General features: G+C 58.4%; 2 protein-coding genes across 2 annotated transcripts; one reads left to right on the top strand and one right to left on the bottom strand.

The window, feature by feature from the left end:
- Positions 1 to 1900: 1900 nt before the first annotated feature.
- Positions 1901 to 14940, top strand: ATP4A (ATPase H+/K+ transporting subunit alpha). The gene is made up of 21 exons (XM_014794797.2): positions 1901 to 2027; positions 2147 to 2206; positions 2630 to 2833; positions 3944 to 4057; positions 4291 to 4543; positions 4827 to 5095; positions 5706 to 5904; positions 6288 to 6397; positions 6477 to 6611; positions 7229 to 7421; positions 8146 to 8321; positions 9680 to 9816; positions 9903 to 10053; positions 10148 to 10316; positions 10406 to 10560; positions 11757 to 11880; positions 12287 to 12432; positions 13476 to 13609; positions 14010 to 14111; positions 14202 to 14293; positions 14496 to 14940. Exons 1-21 carry the CDS (start codon positions 1938 to 1940, stop codon positions 14522 to 14524), a joined length of 3042 nt encoding a protein of 1013 aa, XP_014650283.2. The 5' UTR covers positions 1901 to 1937; the 3' UTR covers positions 14525 to 14940.
- A 2825-nt stretch (positions 14941 to 17765) lies between these two features.
- TMEM147 (transmembrane protein 147) lies at positions 17766 to 19550 on the bottom strand. Its single transcript, XM_004439730.3, has 7 exons — positions 19387 to 19550; positions 19249 to 19318; positions 18690 to 18749; positions 18468 to 18604; positions 18247 to 18331; positions 18048 to 18169; positions 17766 to 17964 (listed from the first exon to the last, which is right to left on the bottom strand). The coding sequence occupies exons 1-7, from the start codon at positions 19461 to 19463 to the stop codon at positions 17841 to 17843; spliced, it is 675 nt and encodes a 224-aa protein (XP_004439787.1). The 5' UTR covers positions 19464 to 19550; the 3' UTR covers positions 17766 to 17840.
- Between the last annotated feature and the right edge of the window lie 23 nt (positions 19551 to 19573).

Raw genomic sequence — 19573 nt, 5'->3', positions numbered from 1 at the left:
GATAAGGGGCTGGCGGGCCAGGGTGGAAGGGCTGGAGAAGCGAGGGGCCCCTGAGGAGTTCCCAGGGACGGAGACCTCCTGACGGCCTGCCCAGCGCTCCAGGCTTGTCAGTGAATATTCCCAACCACCAGAGGAGATAAATCCCATACACCATCGCACAGTGTTAATTGCACATCTGCTGTGTGTCTGGAGGCACTGCTCTGGGTGCTGGGCATACACAGCAAACACAACCAAGTCTTCCTTCTAGCGTGACAAGACTGACACCACAAAACACAAATAAAATACAATGTCAGGTTGGGATAGGGGTGTGAGGGAAGCAGGTAAGGGCACGGAGCCTGAGGGCTTGCAATGTTACAAGTGAGAATTCTCTGAAGAGTTGACACGTGAGCTGAGACCTGGTGGTGAGAAAGAGCCATGCAGATATCTGAGGAAGACAGTCCCAGGCAGAAGGAACTGCAAATGCAAAGGCCCTGGGGCAGGAACGACCTTGGCCTGTACAAAGCACAGCAAGGAGGCCAGTGCCTGTGGATCTGTAGTAGGGGCTGAGCCAGGAGAGCTGAGCTGGGGCCAGATCTAGCAGGAATGACTGTGGAGTTTATTCTGAGAAAGAAGGGAAGCCCTTGGAGGGTTGTCAGCAGGGGAGCGACACAGATGTTTTACATGTGTGGCTCAGAGACTTGAAGCCCCCCAGTGAGCGAGCAGACTCCCTGTAAGGGTAGTGGGTGTGCCTATGGCCCCACCTGCCTCCTCTCTTGGGGTTGGCCAGCCGGGTGGGTATGGGGAACAGCTCAGGCTGCTCAGACTTTCCCAGGTGACCTGCCACAGAGGAGAAGGACATCGCCAAGGCAATTATCTTATCAATATACCCACACCTGCCCCTGGAGACACGTCCACCCCACCCAGGGCGGCCCACACATTCCACCAGCCTGGCCCCTCACTGCTGCCCAGAGGTCCCTGCCTGAGGGACTGGGAGGGGGTCCCCAGACCTCAGACCCCGCACCAAGCACCAAGCTTGAGCCAGGGCCCTGGACACATCTACCCACTTTGCACTTTGCTTTCCCCATCTGGGCAGGTCAGGGTGGAGACGGGGAGATGACTGCAAGCTGTGACGGCTGCAGGGGAGGACCTCTGGGATCCTCCTTGAACCTCTCCGAGCCTCAGTTTACCCCTCTGCACAATGGGAACGGCCATGCCGCCTTCACAAGGGTTTGTGGCAAGAAGCCAGGAGGTCACGTGTGCGGGACCCGGCATATGCTTGCCTGCTGCTGTGAAGTTGGAGTTTTCTCCTCGGTGGTACCACAGGAGAGCCAGGCTCTGGGGTCAAACCTGGGCTGGATTCCTGTCCCTGATACTTAGTCCACCACAACCTTATGTAAAGTCCTTAACCCCTCTGTGCCTCAGTTTCCCCATCTGTAAGGGGGGAGGTAAGAAAAGCACTCACCTCAAAGGGTTGTTGGGAGGTGAAAGAAGTTAGTACGGAAAGCCCTCAGCATGGGGCCTGGCACACAGTGAGCACCATGTGTTTGCTCTTCCCCTTGTTGTCGCTGTGGGTATTCCCAGTGGGCCCCTGACCTCAGTGGCAGGCTGAGATGGGGTCCGGGCAGGTTGGGGCAGTCCAGTCTGGAGCGCCTGAGCTGCCGAGGCCTGGAGGTCACCCGAAGGAGCCAGTAATCAGCTGTAATCAGGCAAGTCCGCTCCACCTCCTCCCTCCCTGGGTATATCAGGGCTGGTCGGGACCCCAGGCTCCGTCTCGGCAAAGGAGGGCAGCTGCACCGGGCACCATGGGGAAGGCGGTGAGTGGGGCTCAGGGTTGGGGGTCGGGGCTTGGGGGCTGGAGGTAGGGATCCCAGTGGGATCTGACGCCTCCCCTGTCCCCCCACCCCCAGGAGAATTACGAGCTGTACTCGGTAGAGCTGGGTCCTGGCCCCGGTGGGGACATGGCAGCCAAGATGAGCAAGAAGAAGGCGGGCGGTGGAGGCGGCAAGAAGAAGGAGAAGCTGGAGAACATGAAGAAGGAGATGGAGATCGTGAGTGCGGGGCCAGCGGTCTGGGCTGGGGGCTGGGCAGGGGCCGGGCGGAGCTGGGCAACGGGCAGGGGTGGGGACCGGGAGAGCCGGCCAGCCAGTGCCCTGCGCCCACCACACAGAATGACCACCAGCTGTCAGTGGCGGAGCTGGAACAGAAATACCAGACGAGCGCGACCAAGGTGAGCGGGGTGCAGAGAAGGGGCGAGGGGGAGAGGGTGAGAGGGAGGAAAAAAAGGGAGAAATCCATTAGAGAAAGGGCCAAACAGCGAGAGAGTAAGAGAAGCAGAAAAAGAGACAGAAAGACAGCCAGAGGCAGAGACAGAGAGAGGCAAAGAGACGGATAAGAGAAACAGGTAGAGATATCAGGAAGAAAGAGACAGAAAGAAAGATGGGAGAGAAGAGAGAGACAGAGAGACACGAAGGGGGCAAGGGGGAAGGGGCAGGAACAGAGATGAAGAGGGAGACAGAAATGAAGAGGCACAAGGCAGACAGAGAGACAGAGAGAGGGAAGAGGGGAAGGAGGCAGAGACAGAAGAGGGTCTGCGAGAGGAAAGCCCTTAGCGGCCACCAGGCCACCACAGCCCCATCGCGCTCTGTCCCAGGGCCTGTCTGCCAGCCTGGCCGCGGAGCTGCTGCTGCGTGACGGGCCCAACGCGCTGAGGCCGCCGCGGGGGACCCCGGAGTATGTCAAGTTCGCACGGCAGCTGGCGGGTGGTCTGCAGTGCCTCATGTGGGTGGCTGCTGCCATCTGCCTCATCGCCTTTGCCATCCAGGCCAGCGAGGGTGACCTCACCACCGACGACAATGTGAGTGGTGGGTCCTGGGGGCAGACACAGGACACCAGGACCTGGAGAACAGAAGACATTGAGCATGGGACTCAGGACACAAGGGACATAGAATGGGGATATAGAGACAGGGAAATGCAGTGCCCAGGCATGGGTCATAGAGAGTGAAGGACATTGGGATATAGGACAAACCCAAGGACACAGGTCAAAGTGGACGTGGGGGAGAGGTGGGGATAAAAAGACATAGAAATGCAATACTTAAGAGATGGGACTTGGGAAACAGAGGACACGGGACAGACCAAGGACAGGTCACAGGGCACATTGGGACTCAGACACGGGACAAAAGGGCATGGGGACACGAAGGACACAAGAGTCAGGACACACTGCATGGAGAGACATAAGACATTAGACACAGCAGCACAGAGACAAAGAATATTGAGAAGCAGGACAAGAGGACGTTGGACATATGACAGGAGTCAGGACAAGGGACATGGGGACTTAGGGACATGTGACATTGGACGGGGTGTGAAGTTATGGGACATGTGACACGGGATGGGGACTCAGAGGTACACAGACATGGGGAGACACTGGACAGAGGGACTTGGAATTTGGAACACAGGACACTGATTGTGGAGGACACAGACTACGAAGCACAGGATCTACTGTGCACAAACCATGGAAATGGGGACATGAGGGCACAGGGACACGGATGGAGGGGATGGCACCCAGATTATGGAATATGGAACACAGGGAGAACAGGACATGGGAACACAAGGAGATGTAGGACCATGGACACGGGGGTGCAAGACCTGGGGGCACAGCAAGAGGGCAGACATACGACCAAGGTGCATGGTAACATGGGGCCCAGTCATAGGGTGCGGGGACACGGGGACCTAGAATTCAGGGGCCAGAGAATATGGGGTATAGGTACAGAGGGATACAAGAACCGGAGAATAGAGGGCAGTCGAGTGTGGGCTACAGGGATGGGGACGCAGGGAATAGTGCACGAGGCTTCCTAGTGGAGGGGGGAAACCACGGAGGTGACCCTGAGGACACCAGGGGACTGGGGAGCAGGCAGGTGGCCTGGTGCAGGGGGCTGCCAGCCCCTACTCATCAGCCCTCCCCCCCCAGCTGTACCTGGCACTGGCCCTCATCGCCGTGGTTGTGGTCACCGGCTGCTTCGGCTACTACCAGGAGTTCAAGAGCACCAACATCATCGCCAGCTTCAAGAACCTCGTGCCCCAGGTGGGTCCCCGGGCCCGGCAGCTTCAGGCTCCAAGTCCCCACACTGGCGCAGCCAGGCTCCTGCTGTCTCTGCGGCCCCCTCCCCTCAGGCCCGACCTGCCCTTCATCCGTGGCCTCCATCTCTCCCCATCGGTCCTTGGCTTTCCCCAGTTTTCGCCTCCCCACAGCACCATTGTGCTCAGCAACTTCCACCCCCTCCCTGCCCACCTCAACTCTGGTGCCCCTGCCCGCAGCAAGCGACTGTGATCCGAGACGGGGACAAGTTCCAGATCAATGCGGATCAGCTCGTGGTGGGCGACCTGGTGGAAATGAAAGGCGGGGATCGAGTGCCAGCCGACATCCGCATCCTGCAGGCCCAGGGCTGTAAGGTGGATAACTCCTCGCTGACCGGAGAGTCTGAGCCGCAGACCCGCTCGCCCGAGTGTACACACGAGAGCCCCCTGGAGACCCGCAACATCGCCTTCTTCTCCACCATGTGCCTTGAGGGTCTGTGAGGGCCCTGCCTGCCCGCCTAGCTGACCACACTACCTCCACACTCCCCATTACTGCCTCCCCCGCCCCTCTCCTGAGCCACACTGCCTCCCCACTTCACGTGGCTGCCACCTCTTCAGGGCACACTGCCTCTCTATCTCCCATTACTGTGACCCTCTTCCCAGGTCACACTGCCTCCACTGCCTTCCACGACTGCCCCCTCCGTCAGTTCCCATCACTGTGCACCAACCCGCTGCTGCCCACCTGGCCCTGAGTCAGCCTCTTGGCCCCACTGCAGGCACAGCACAGGGCCTGGTGGTGAACACGGGGGACCGCACCATCATCGGGCGCATCGCATCGCTGGCTTCGGGAGTAGAAAACGAGAAGACACCCATCGCTATCGAGATCGAACACTTTGTGGACATCATTGCAGGCCTGGCCATTCTCTTCGGTGGCACATTTTTTGTGGTGGCCATGTGCATCGGCTACACCTTCCTGCGGGCCATGGTCTTCTTCATGGCCATTGTGGTAGCCTACGTGCCTGAGGGGCTACTGGCCACTGTCACGGTGAGTTGGGGAGGCAGAGGAGGGTGCAGAGAGCTGACAGACCTGTCCATCTGTCTGTTCATTCGTCCAGGCTTCCCTCCATCATCTCCCTATCTGTCCACCTATCCCTTCACCTCCCATCCACCCACCCGCCTTCCCATCATCTATCCTCCCCACCCCCCACTTGTCCACCTATCCATCCAGCAAACACTACTCTGGGCCTCTGTACACACACTGAGGACTCAGAGGTGAACAGGCCAGGTCCTTGACCAGAGGAGGCTCAGGACGGTGTGGGCGGCCTTCGACAGTCAGCGCCCAGCTGGAGACCCACCCCAGAGGAGGCTCAGGGGATGCTTGTTTTCTCATTTTGATTGTGCTGATAAGAGAACTTACAGAACCTCAGCTAGGGCAGCTGGGCTCTGTTTATCTGGGCAGACTGGGGAGGCGTCCCAAGTAGAAAGCACAGACTGGACAACAGCGTGGAGGCAAGAAAAAGCCCGGCTTCTGCCGAGGAATGCAGCATTCGCAGTACTGTGCCTGGGCTAAGGGACCCCCAGTGCTGTGAGAGGAGGGAAGTGGGGCTGACAGCAAGGATTGCTCCCCACGCCTGCGTGTCTTACCCTTCCCCCAGGTCTGCCTGTCTCTGACAGCCAAGCGGCTGGCCAGCAAGAACTGTGTGGTCAAGAACCTGGAAGCAGTGGAGACGCTGGGCTCCACGTCAGTGATCTGCTCTGACAAGACGGGGACCCTCACTCAGAACCGCATGACTGTGTCCCACCTCTGGTTCGACAACCACATCCACTCGGCTGACACCACGGAAGACCAGTCAGGTGTGGGGTGGGAGGAGGCAGGGGCTGGTGGATGGTGGAGACCTAGAAGGGAGCTCTGAGGTTACCAAAGGGACGCTGGGGAGGGCTCTGCGTTAATGGAGAAGGGTTCCACCCCAATGGGGGAGAGGGCCAGGTCTTGGGTCCAGGGAGGGGGGCTAAGCTGTGGGTCTGTGGGTCTTCCACATCTGCGAAGGGGCTTGGCATCGAGTCTCAGAGGAGACTCGATATTGGGTCTGGAGAGAAGGCTCCGTCCGGGGTATGAGAAGGGGTTTGGCTCCCACCCAGGTCTGGGGAGGGGATCCTGTCCTGAGTCTAGGGGAAGGGGCTCAGGTCTGGTAGGGGAGAGTCCCCTCGCGGCCCCAGCTTGCGCGCCTGGCCTCCAGGGCAGACGTTTGACCAGTCCTCGGAGACGTGGAGGGCGCTGTGCCGCGTGCTCACCTTGTGCAACCGCGCTGCCTTCAAGTCAGGCCAGGACGCGGTGCCCGTGCCCAAGGTGAGAGCCGGGGGGACCCCGGGGACCCCGGGAGCCTGGTGCAGCCGGGCTCGCCCCTGACACCGGCCCCCGCTCTCAGCGCATCGTGATTGGGGACGCGTCCGAGACGGCGCTGCTCAAGTTCTCGGAGCTGACGCTGGGCAACGCCATGGGCTACCGTGAGCGCTTCCCCAAAGTCTGCGAGATCCCCTTCAACTCCACCAACAAGTTCCAGGTGCGTGCCCACCGGAGCTGGCCCCGCCCGCGGCCCAGTCCCGCCCGCAGCAAGCCCCGCCCACGCCCTGTCTGCCCGCAGCAAGCCCCGCCCGCGGCCCAGTCCCGCCCACAGCAAGCCCCGCCCGCGGCCCAGTCCCGCCCACAGCAAGCCCCGCCCACGCCCTGTCTGCCCGGAGCAAGCCCCGCCCACGACAGGCCGCACCACATTTAGGGGCGGGGCTTTGCCCCGTAGCCAAACCCCACTCGCATCTCTCGGCCCGCCCACAGCCCAAGCCCACCCATGGCCAGGCCACGCCCACAACCTCTCCGCCTGCTCTCAGCCATCAGGCCCTCGGTGGGCGGTAGCTCGCCATCAAGATCCTGCCCCAGCCCACCTCCGCAGCCTAATTCTGTCCATTCCCCGCGCCCAGGACCCTAACCATGTCCCGATCCCCGCCCCAACCCTCAGCCTCTACAATGGCCTGCCCAGCCCGCAGGCCCCTCACCCTTAGCTCCGACCTTACCCCTCGAGGCTCTCGGGGCAGTGCCCCCGCGCTGCCAACGCCCCCGCTTCCGCCAAGCCCCGCCCTCTCCCTCCTTGGCCTCGCCCACACCACCGCCCCTCCCCGCCCACAGCTGTCCATCCACACACTGGAGGACCCGCGGGACCCGCGGCACGTGCTGGTGATGAAGGGCGCCCCCGAGCGCGTGCTGGAGCGCTGCAGCTCCATCCTCATCAAGGGCCAGGAGCTGCCGCTGGACGAGCAATGGCGTGAGGCCTTCCAGACTGCCTACCTCAGCCTGGGCGGCCTGGGCGAACGCGTGCTCGGTGAGGCCCCCAGGGGAGGGGGTGCACCAGTGTTGGAGGACGGCACAGACCCTGCCCAGCCTTCCCCGCCCAGCCCTGGCCCTGACATTTCCCATCCCTGGCCGACAGCTGACCTGCCCCAGTCCACACACTCACCTTGACTTCCCCCGTCTCAGTCCTGACCCCTGTCTCTCCTCAGTGCCTCCCTTGACCCAGCCCCTCCCCGCCTGTCCTCCCTGGACCTTCCCCCTCCTGACCTGACCTGGGATCCCTTAGTTTCCCCAGCTCTTGCCCCAACTGATGACCTGCCTTGCTTTCACCTCCACCTTTCAGAGTCCCCCTTTTGACCCTTGACCTTCCCCAGTCCCTGCCTTAACTCAAGACTTTCTCCAATCCTTGTGCTGACCTCTGACCTCCTCCAATTTTTGTCCTAACTCCTTAAAGTTCCCTAACCCCTGCCTCAACCCTGTGGTCCAGTTCTGGATCTTTCATTTTACTTGCTGCATGACCGCTGGCAAGAGTTATCCGCTCTCTAAGCCTCAGTTTCCTCATCTGCAAGATGCGCATGCTAATGGCCTCACAGGGGCTGTGAGGATGGATTCAGATAATGTGAATGAAGGATTCAGCACAGGGTCAGGCATCCACGGGTTCTTGGTGCAAGGGGCCTAGCTATTTCACTCCTCACCTGGCTTTGCTGGGGAAGGGTCTGCCCAGGACTCCTCTGATTTCCCTGTTTTCTGGCCAGGCTTCTGCCAGCTCTACCTGAGTGAGAAAGACTACCCACCCGGCTATGCCTTCGACGTGGAAGACATGAACTTTCCATCTAGTGGCCTGTGCTTTGCGGGACTTGTATCCATGATAGACCCACCCCGTGCCACCGTTCCAGATGCTGTGCTCAAGTGCCGCACGGCAGGCATCCGGGTATGCCACTGAGGAGAAGACAGGGTAGGGGTGAAAACAGAGGATGGCAGTATTTGGGGATAAGGAACCCTGTGACAGATACCCACCTGAAAATAGCTCGAACCAAAAAAGGAATATTGTGGTTCACGAAACTGAAAAGTTTTAGGGAATGAAGCTTCAGGTATAGCTGGATCCAGGAGTTCAATGTCATTAAGAATTTGCCTTTCTCCATGCCTCAGCTCTGCTTTTCTCTCTGCTGGCTTTGTTCTCAAGCAGTCCCTCCATTTTGGTGGCAAAGATGACCACCCCCCAGCAGCTCCAACTTACATCCCACCTGTTTAGCCACCCTGCAGAAAGAGAGTGCCTCTTTTTCAGTTGCACCAGATTGGGTCACATGCTCATCCCTAAACCAGTCGCTGGCTGGGGGATGGAATACATTGGTTGCCCAGGTCTGGGCTTATTTGCCCAGTCTTGGCCAGGGACCTCACTTCAACCTGAGGGGAGGGGTTGCTCCCCCCAAACAAATCAAGGGTGAGGGAGCCAATGCTGAGCAAGCAACAGCCAAGTCCCTCCCACGGACTGAAAGGCTCTGTAAGATCCGGGCCCTGTTACCTGTCTAAGCTCATTCCTCAGCCCTCCACTTCTTGTTCACTCCCCTCCAGGCACGCTGGCCTTCCTGCTGTTCCTCCAACAGTCCAGGCATGTTCTCATTTCAGGGTCTTTGCACTGGCTGTTCCCTCTGCCAGAAACACTCTCCCCCAGATTTCCACGTGGCCAACTCTCACCTCTTTCAGGTCTCTGCTCAAATGTCCTTCTCAATGAGGCTTTCCCTGGATACATTTATAACTGAACCACCACTTTTTCCACCCAACACTTGCCATCACCTTTACCAGCTTCGTTTTCCCCCCTCCTTCTTTTTTTTAATTTTTTTTTTTTTTTTTTTTTTTTATTTTTCCCCCAAAGCCCCAGTAGACAGTTGCATGTCATAGCTGCACATCCCTCTAGTTGCTGTATGTGGGATGCGGCCTCAGCATGGCCGGAGAAGTGGTGTGTTGCTGCGCGCCTGGGATCCGAACCCAGGCCGCCAGCAGCAGAGCGCACGCACTTAACCGCTAAGCCACGGGGCCGGCCCTCCCCCCTCCTTCTAATATGCCATGTCATTCCTTCCTTCATTTTGTTTCTTTTCTGTCTCCCACACTAGAATGTCAGCTCCATGAGGTTAGGGATTTTGTCTATTTCGTCCCTGCTTTTTCCCAGGCACATGGCAGGGGGTCACGATCGGTTGAATAAATGAATGAGTGTATCAGCAGATGTCCCCAAGGAGGATGGGGAGAGTGGGCTGATCTGAAGGGGTCAGGGTCTGCTGGTCCCCTCCACAGGTGATCATGGTGACGGGTGACCACCCCATCACGGCCAAGGCCATTGCAGCCAGCGTGGGCATCATCTCGGAAGGCAGTGAGACAGTGGAGGACATCGCTGCCCGCCTCCGCGTGCCCCTGGACCAGGTTAATCGGAAGTAAGCCTCCTCAGCCCTCCCTGTGGCTCCTCCCACACCCCGTGCAGACTGAGCCCCCAGTAATGCCCTCCCACATCCTTCCCTAGGGATGCCCGCGCCTGTGTGATCAATGGCATGCAGCTGAAGGACATGGACCCATCAGAGCTGGTCGAGGTGCTGCGCACCCACCCCGAGATGGTGTTCGCTCGCACGAGCCCCCAGCAGAAGCTGGTGATTGTGGAGAGCTGCCAGCGACTGGTGCGACCCTGCCAATGAAGGCGGGCAGATGGGCTGGGCTGGCCCTGGGCTGGCCTCTTACTGACCATCCCTCACCTGCACCCACTCCCTGCAGGGTGCAATCGTGGCTGTGACAGGGGATGGCGTGAATGACTCCCCAGCCCTGAAGAAGGCAGACATCGGCGTGGCCATGGGCATTGCCGGCTCGGATGCGGCCAAAAATGCGGCTGACATGATCCTGCTGGATGACAACTTCGCCTCCATCGTGACGGGCGTGGAGCAGGGTCCGGGTGCATCAGAGACAGGGCGGGCAGCGTGGGCACAGGAGGAAGTGGGCTGTGAGGAGGCTGAGGTGCCTGCTGTACCCCCACAGGCCGACTGATCTTTGACAACCTGAAAAAGTCCATCGCCTACACACTGACCAAGAACATCCCCGAACTGACGCCGTACCTCATTTACATCACTGTCAGCGTGCCCCTGCCCCTCGGTTGCATCACCATCCTCTTCATAGAGCTCTGCACCGACATTGTGAGTCTGCGGCCCCGGGGCTCCCCACCACACACACATACAGTGCCCACAGGTGTATGCCCACGGACACTCTTGGACACAGAGTGACAAAGACGTGTGTACAACAGACAGCCGGGTGTGGACACACCGGCAGGCAGGCAGGTAGACACAGACAGAACCACGGATATGGACACACAGGTGGACACTCAGATAGGCATGGACAGACCTACGGACACGCATGGCCTCAGATCTGGACACTCAGACAAATAGAGATATTAAGACACAGATGTCTGGCTAGACTTGGATCACAGACAGACATCCCTCAACAGACATGGACAGATAAACATCGTGAGATAGACCCCAAGGCAGATAGATGGAAAAGAGCCACAGATACTGCCACAAATGCAGCCAGATACACGGCCATGTTGACATATTTATTCAATAACACATAGTGCCTAGTCTGGGCCAGGCACACATTAATTTACTTAATTTTGTCCTTATAACCACTCTGTGAGATGGGCTTTATTTATTTATCATCCCCATTTTTCTGATAAGCTGAGGCACAGAGAGGTTAAGTGGCTTGCCCCAGGTCACACAGCTAATAAGTGGCACAGCTGGGATTTGAGCCCAGCAGTCAGGTGCCCGAGAGCCTCTGCTCTCGGTCAGTACACTCTGCTGCCACTCTGTAGTCACAAACGGATGGGGTGGGAGATGGGGAGGAGGACATAGAGAGATAGAAGAGATAGAGTGACAAAGAGAGATATATAGAGAGGGACACAGAGACACAAAAGCAGAGACAGTCGTAGAGAAAGAGACCAGAGATAGGGACAAAGAAACAAAAAGAGTAAGAGACAGAGAGAGCAACAAGGAAACAGAGAGGCCAAGACCAGAGTCCCCCAGAGAACAAACAGAGAGAGAGAGGAGGAGGAAAAAGGGAGGGAGGGAGACAGAGACACGGAGAGAGCGAGCGAGAGCGCACACTATAGCAGAGATAAATGCAGACATTCTGATGGAGATGGACACAGATGTGGACTGGACATGTCAACACTCCTGACAGGGTCCAGCAGATCCAGGCTGTCCAGGCAGGTGTGGCTGTGTGGTCACTGCCTCCTAACCTTAGTCCTATCCCTGCCCACTGGCAGGGGAAAGGGGGCTCCAGAGACTAGGGGACAGGTAAAGGTAAACCCTGAACCCTGGTTCCTTCTGCTCCTGGCCAGTTCCCGTCTGTGTCTCTGGCATATGAGAAGGCCGAAAGTGACATTATGCACCTGCGTCCACGGAACCCGAAGCGTGACCGATTGGTCAACGAGCCCCTGGCTGCCTACTCCTACTTCCAGATCGGTGGGTGCCCGTGGGCCCGGGAAGCTGGGGCTCTCCTGCAGGCTGCTCGGCTGCCTTGTCCTGGATCTCGGGGTCTGCATTTGATCCTGGGTCTCTGTCGTCCTCTGAGTCCTTGTCTGCACGTGATGGCCTCTATGTTCCCCTGTGTCCTTGCTTTCTCTGGCCCTGTTCTCCAGGACCCTGTCTCTAGGTCATGGCCTCCTTGTCTTTTCTGGGTTCTCTGGATGTCTCTCTGTCCCTGTCTCTCCCTCTGCCCATTGATCTCTCTTGGGGTCCTTGTCTCTGTCACTGTCCCCATGTCACTGTTTCTGTGTCCCTGAGCCTGTCTCTTGTGTGTCTCTCTCTCCCTGTGTCCCAATCTGTGTCTCCATGTCTGTCCCCCTGTGACTCCTTGCCTCCCGCCCAGGGGCCATCCAGTCATTTGCTGGCTTCACTGACTACTTCACGGCCATGGCCCAGGAGGGCTGGTTCCCGCTGCTGTGTGTGGGGCTGCGGCCGCAGTGGGAGGACCACCACCTACAAGATCTGCAGGACAGCTATGGCCAGGAGTGGGTGAGCCCCTGCCCCGCCCCACCCCATGACTCCCTCATTTCCGGTGCCACCTACCCTGTGTGGCCCACACTCCTCCACGTGTGACTGAGCTCAGAGCATCCCAGCCTCTCTGCCAGTTCAGGGGTAAGGTGCCTCTCCCACCCTGTCTCAAGCTCCAAACTCCTGCGTCTGTAGCTCCTGATCATAGCTGCAGATGGGTCCTCCCTGCCCTGAGAGTAACACAGCACATCAGGTGTGGAACCAGGCCGCAGTCTATTATTTTCCCTGCAGCATCACTTACACAGAGTATTTGCATGTGTGGCCAACCTTAATGAAGGTGTGGGCGTAGATAGGCTAGGTCTGGCGGGCAGATGTGTAGTTTGCCCTGCGGAGTTCCAGATCAGGGTGCTCCCCTTCAGCATTTACGGTTGTGGTTAAGAACGCAGAGCTTGGAGCCAGAATGCCTGGACTCATGGTCTGCCACTGATCCCCGCCAGCTGGGGACTCTGCTGCATGCTGACGTTTGAGTGCCAACATGCACCTCATAGGATTACTGGGAGGATTAACTGAGATAATACATGGGAAACACTTGGTACCTGGAACACAATAAGTGTGTCTTACACAATTAGCTGGTATTAAAAAGTTATATTGAAGCCATGGACTGAATACTGGCTGCCTCCTTTATATGGGGCACGTGCCCTGGTCCCCAAAGGCTCACCTGGCCCTCTTCACTCATTTTAGTCATCTCCACGGGCCCTGAGTCACTAGTCTTTGCAAATCTTGCCTCAGGATTCCCATTGTCTCTGCCCAGGAAATCCTACATCCATCCTCTCATTACAAAAGCAATGGCCTGACCTACCATTGCCCAGGCACTGACATCCAGGCTCTGCTAGGCCCCACAGTCATCCAACCTGACGGGTCCTGCATCTCTCCTCTCCTCCCGCCCTGGATTCTGAAGTCAGGCTCAGAGCAGTCAGGGGTTCCCGGCCCAGGCCCCGCGTGCCCGCTGGCTGCAGAGGCGCTCCACCTGGGCTCAGGCTGCTGTCGTCCCCTCCTGCCCACAGACGTTCGGGCAGCGCCTGTACCAGCAGTACACCTGCTACACTGTGTTCTTCATCAGTATCGAGATGTGTCAGATCGCTGACGTCCTCATCCGCAAGACTCGCCGCCTCTCTGCCTTCCAGCAGGGCTTCTTCAGGTGTCCCTGGCCCGCCCCACCCAGCCCACCTTGCCCTGGTCCCAACGCCCATCAGACCCTGACCAGGGCTCACTGTGGCCAGCAAACACCGGCACCGGATGTGAGGATGTGCTGGTGCCAGGCTCACGTTCCTTATCAATAGCTGGCCAGTAGCTCCCTCATGTGCCTCTCCACGGGCCCCTCCACGTTTCACCAACTAAAGGCGTGACGCTGACAGGGCGGGCGTCCACTGCTGGAGAGGTGCTGGCCATGCCCATGTTAAATGCTTAGAACATCTCCCTGCTGCTGACATCTGACCTTCTTTGACCCAGTACCCTGATTCCCATCTGCTCCCCAACTCCTCACGGCCTTTGTCCTGAGCCCGCCAGTCTGAGCCTGCCTCATCCCGCCCCACCTGCAGGAACAGGATCCTGGTGATCGCCATCGTGTTCCAGGTCTGCATCGGCTGCTTCCTGTGCTACTGCCCCGGAATGCCCAACATCTTCAACTTCATGCCCATTCGGTGAGGGGTGGTGACGTGTGAGCAGAGGGATGGGCATGTGGGACAGACCTGAGGACAGCCTTCACCTTGCCTTCTCGCCTGTGCCCTCAGGTTCCAGTGGTGGCTGGTCCCCATGCCCTATGGCCTCCTCATCTTCGTCTATGATGAGATCCGGAAACTTGGCGTTCGCTGTTGCCCAGGGAGTGAGTGTGGAGATTGGGGGCCTGGGGGCGGGGCTGAAACATTCTCAGAGCAGCTGCCCTGACCTTTGATCTTCAACACTTGACCTCCAAGCCCTTACCCTCCACATCAAACCTCCACTGATCCATAACCTCTGAGCCCCTGGCCCCCACTCCCTGACCCACATCCCCCCAGCACTGAGTCTCCTCTTTCTCTCTCCCCCAGGCTGGTGGGACCAGGAACTCTACTATTAGAGGGACTGCTGCCTTCAAACCATCCTTGCATCCACCACAGCTGGGGGGTGGACACATGGGACCCTCTGGACAGCCACCGAAACATCTGAGCAATCCCGAGTCCTAGCCCCACCTGTGTCTGCTCTTGCAGCCCACGGCACCCCAGCCTTGGAGGGACCCCTTCCCCCCTCCCCTTCCCCATCCACAAGGTGCCCACCCTCCTGGAGGGGCAGCCCCTAGGCCCAGTCCTCTGCACTGGCCTCGGGGAAAACCCCTCCTAAGGGGTTGGGGGGCTTTGGTAGGGAGTAAGAGCTAGCAGCTCCTGTGAAATTGGTCTGCCCTTAGGACTGCAGGTGGCAAGAGGGCTGCCTGGGGCTCTTCTTTAAAAACACACGTCTGCATGATGGTAATAAACTGGCTCACATTGACTGCTTTCATTCGGTGCCTAAGAGTTTTTCCTGGGCCCCTTTGATCTCCCACAATCCTAGAACTTAGGGCTGCATCTCCAGTTCCTAGAACACAGCCTGGCACATAGTAGGTACTCTAATAAATGTTCCTTGGGGGGACTGTATACCATTTCTCTGCCTGGAGTTACAGCATGTAAAGGCGAGCTGCACGTGCACACAGGCACCCTCCAGACGGTGCCTCTAACCACTCCTCTAGTCTGAACCCCGCCTCTGGGCTCCCTCCTTTCCAGCATCCATTCTCCCTCTCGGGAGGCTCCTTAACACACGGTGTCAACATCTCGTGCACCTCAAGCAGCCCCCGCCCCCCACCCTTCACAGGTGTCTCCACTGATTCCACATGCTCACTCTTTTGTGGGGCGATGGGCACCCTATCACCCCTGTTAATCCCAACCAACTCCTGGAAGCTAGTCACAGGTCCCCTCCCCACACCCTCACCTGAAAAGTGAACCCTCCCCTGTCCTCTCCCCCCAACCTCTGGCTGCTCCTTTTCCCTGTCGCCTTTCTCGCCTCTTCCCCCTTTTACTGAGTCTCTCTGGCTGGCCCCCAGGCTTCTCCTTCCTCTTCGCCACAGCCCCCCTCCGCCACCCCTGCCTCAGTTGTCTCTGCAGCAATGCCCACATGTCTCCAGCCTCCCCCGCAGGTCTGAGGGGACCCATGCTGGCCTCTACATCACCCTCCAAACCAGCTTCATCCGCTGTCCCATCAGTTTCCTTCTCCCTGGGAAACGTGGTGAGCCCTTGGGAAGTTTATAAGCCCTCAACTTGAGCTACCCTGGACTCCTTCACTCTTTCCTTAGTGCTTACCCGCCACCTCCCCACTGCCCGTGCCCCGACCCCCCAAAATAAAAACAGCCCACTGGTCACCACTATCTCTCTACTCTGCTTCTACCCATCACTCTCCTCCTACCCGTCAGCCCTGCCCTGGTCCAGGCCTGACCTTCTGGCCTCAGTCTCCCCATCTATACAACAGCAATGGAGATCTTCCTAAAGCCGAATCGGACCCTGTCCTTCCTCTGCCTAGAACTCTCCACGGTTCCACACTGCCCCGGGTCCTTTTCCCAGCCTAGCCTTTAGAGCCTCCTGTGATCTGGCCCCTGCTGACTTCTGCAGTCTCACAAGCCCCCTCAAACTTGTTCCAACCAGTTCTTATGTTTCCTTGGAAAGGCCAGGCCCGCTCTTTGACCTCAGGGCCTTTACGCCGGCCTTGATACCTGCTTCTCTCTTCTTTGCCCCATTAACTCATCCTTGAGGTCTCAACTCACACATCTTGTCTTCCGGGGAGCCCATCCCGCACTCCAGGCTGGGTCAAGTGGCTCCTCTGGGTCCCCTCAGCCCCTTGTATTCCCATCACAGCCCTGATCATTGTGGTCTAGCTCATCATCCTACCACTCCGACTAGGCTTCACTCATCACAGCCCTGATCCCTCTGGCCTGCGCACCCCCCACCTCAGCCCCAACCACTCTGGTCTCCCTGAGCCTCATAAAAGCTGGGACTGTTTCACAGACAGTTGGCCACCAGCAGGGGGCCTGGATCAGAGTCCCCGCTCAGCAAATAGTTGTTGAATAGTCATTTCTGCAACCTTCACTTGTCCCAGTACTTGTCAAGGCCTAGGTGGGGCACGGGATGCAGGTGTGGGAGAGTGATCCTATTATAGATGCACCCAGCTGGGCTGGAGGAATGTCCCGTCTACTCCCTTTACACATCAAAGTCAGGGTGACCAATCAATCACTCGCCACCCCTACTCTCCCCTAAGATACTTATGGACCCTGTCTTGACGAGGGACAATGGTGGGGTGGAGGAGGCTAGATGGTGGCTGTCCTGTCTGAAGATAAATGCTTTCTCTGAAAACACCAAAACTCACAGCAGAGCTGTTTGGTGCTGTTCTAGGTCCAGAGTTAAATAACATGATGGCAGGACCTTGACAATCTGGTGGAGGGAGGGACAGTTGCCCTATCCCACACCCTGAGGGAGCCCACTGGGAACACCAGGGCTGGGGAGCACTTTCCCACGTGGGCAGAATTTGTGTCAAGGTGGAGCTTAAGCCAGACACTCAAAGCCTGGCTTCTGACACATCACCATCTGGGAGGGGAAGGGCATGGGGCAGGGAGCTGGCCCCGCTAGACCAGGGGAAGGTTGGGGTGGAAGGTGCCAGCCAGCACAACAGCTGACTTGGTGGGCTCTGCTCTGCTATTTGGCTGCAGCTGTCTCTGTACTCCACCCTGAGAACACTCAGGCAAGGATCTGATCTGAGGGCCACAGAACTGAATCAAAGCACTGAGGAGCTCAGAATCACAAGTCTGTCTCCAAGGGCAAAAGCAAGGGTCAAGTGGTTCGACTGTTCGGTGTGCAATGAGGAGCCCTAAATAGTTATAAGCAGGGAGAGTGAACTAGTAAGACTGGGGTTTCAGATAGATCCCTTGGCTGCCATACGAAGGGTGGACCAGAGGGCGAGATTAAGGCCGGGAGCCTCGGAGGTGACCAGCCAGACAAGGGCCATGTGGGAAACGGCCGTGTGAGGAGAAGCTCCCAAGAACCATCTCTTAGATTCCAGCTCCCCTCTATCACCTGGTCCCTGAGGACCCTGGTCTCCGCCACTGCTCAAAGCCCATCTACTCCAAGCCCTCAGTCTACCCTGGAAAATAAGGTGCTGAAGACCTGCTCCAGGAACACAGGAGAAATCAGTGCTGCCTAGTTTCCCAGCTTGTCTGCCTGGCTCCAAAGCCACAATGACGGCCTCTGGGACCCAGGGGAGCATGGTATTGGTAGATAGTTCCAGAGAGAGATGGAAGTTGAAACAACTTTCCAAATACTGTTTACTTCACTGAAACCTGAAAAGAGGGCAAAGGTATGTGAGCGTCTGAGACACCAAGCCTAGGAGTGCACGTTGACAACAGCGACATACATGGCCAGGGTGCTGAGGGCCAGCAGCCCTGTCACCACTGCTCGGGCCAGCAGTGCTGTCCAGCTGCCCAGGGAACAGAGGTGGACGAAAGTCCTGTGGGGAAACATCACAATGAGGGAAGGAGAATAGATAACCCACCCCCATGTGGACCCTGCCTCCAACCCCACCCAGCTCACTCCATGACAAAGGCCTTGTAGACGCTAAGGAACATCAGCAGGAGGACCGCCGGCCGGAAAGTGTGGTACAGGTCATAGCGTGTTATCATCCAGACTTGGGCAGATGCCACGATGTAATGGACCTGGAGGGAGGCAGGAAGTCAGGGGAGGAGTACGGCCACCAGCAAAAAGGCGTGTGTGGGAGAGCAGAATTGCGTACCAGACTGATGTTGGAGTCAATGCTCATCTGGATGTATTTCCAGTCAAACTCAATACCCCGGGCTCCGACCCAGAGGGGGATGCAGCTGAGAAAGGCAAAGGGAGGGATTCTCCAGCACCCAGACACCCCCAGCACCCAGAATCTGAGCCCCGGCCCTCCAGCACCCCCTGGAACCCAGGTGTCCTTTCTCAGGAATCTGGGATCCAGGCTGCTGCACACACCGGGACATAATGAGCTCGGCGGTGGCCCAGCCCAGAGCAGCAACCATGATCTTGTACTCCCCCTTGCCGGCATTCCGGGACATGACAAGGTTTAGGCCTATCAGGTCTGCCACATCCACGCTGGCCTTCATGAACTCCTGTGGGTCAGGTTGAGGCTTGAGTAAGCACAGGTGCTAGGGGGCCCCACTCCTGCACTCCCTCCCCCTCCCTTGCCCCACTCACCCCAATGAAGTCATAGATGCCGCCTTCCCAGGTGGGAAAGAAAGTGGCCAGGAACAGCATCTGACAAGAGAAAACAGAAAGGCCACCTCAAAGTGAGGGGGATCAACCACGTGGGTTTTGCGGGAAGTTAGTGTGTATGTGTGAAGAACAGGGCATCGGGTTCTGAGGGCCCACGTGGAGAGGAACCACCAGATGGGGGCAAGATTACAGGACCAGGAGAGATAGAGGTTAGGGCCCTGGAAATCTGGTTCTGTGGTGATCACCGGGGGCAGGGGTCAGGCCTGGAGATGCCAGGGCTGCCTACCTGGGCAGTGATAGCAGCACCGCGGAGATTGTGGGGCTTAATCAGCGGCTCTTAACGTACCAAGTACCCTCTTATCCATACAACGGGGTTTTCCCAGTTTTACTAAAAGCGCTATACAACGGTACCTGGAGATCTCGCTTCAGGTCCCACCCCCTGCAAAGTCCGCCTTCCGTGGGTTTCTGGGGCGTCCCCCCCGGGGGGCGGGGGCGGAGCCTGGGTCCCGCGAGCCCGGGGCGGGGGTCCGCGCGCCCTCACCTTGCACAGCTGCACGAAGAGGTAGGTGACCCCGGCCTGGACGCACTTCCAGAAGGCGTTGTACTCGGACCTGCAGGAGCGGGCGGTGAGGGCTAGCCCGGCCCGCGCCCCCCCGCCCCGCGGCCGCCCCGCACTCACAGTCCGCTGCACTTGTAGGTGATGAAGTAGGGGAAGTAGGCCAGGGCGAAGCAGTTCCCGAAGTGGAACAGGGTCATGGCGCCGGCCGCCCGGCCCGCCGAAGCGCGGTCTGTTCGGCAGGCCCGGCGCCCCCTCCGCCGCGGCCCGCGCGGCCTGCTGGGAGCGAGGCGGCCGGCGCCGGCGCGGT

This window comes from Ceratotherium simum, chromosome 33 (assembly GCF_057802395.1).
Source record: "Ceratotherium simum simum isolate JZ-2026a chromosome 33, ASM5780239v1, whole genome shotgun sequence".
In the NCBI taxonomy this organism is placed as follows: domain Eukaryota; kingdom Metazoa; phylum Chordata; class Mammalia; order Perissodactyla; family Rhinocerotidae; genus Ceratotherium; species Ceratotherium simum.
Note: the sequence above shows the minus strand (reverse complement) of the source record. Positions and strands in the feature narration are given on the sequence as shown.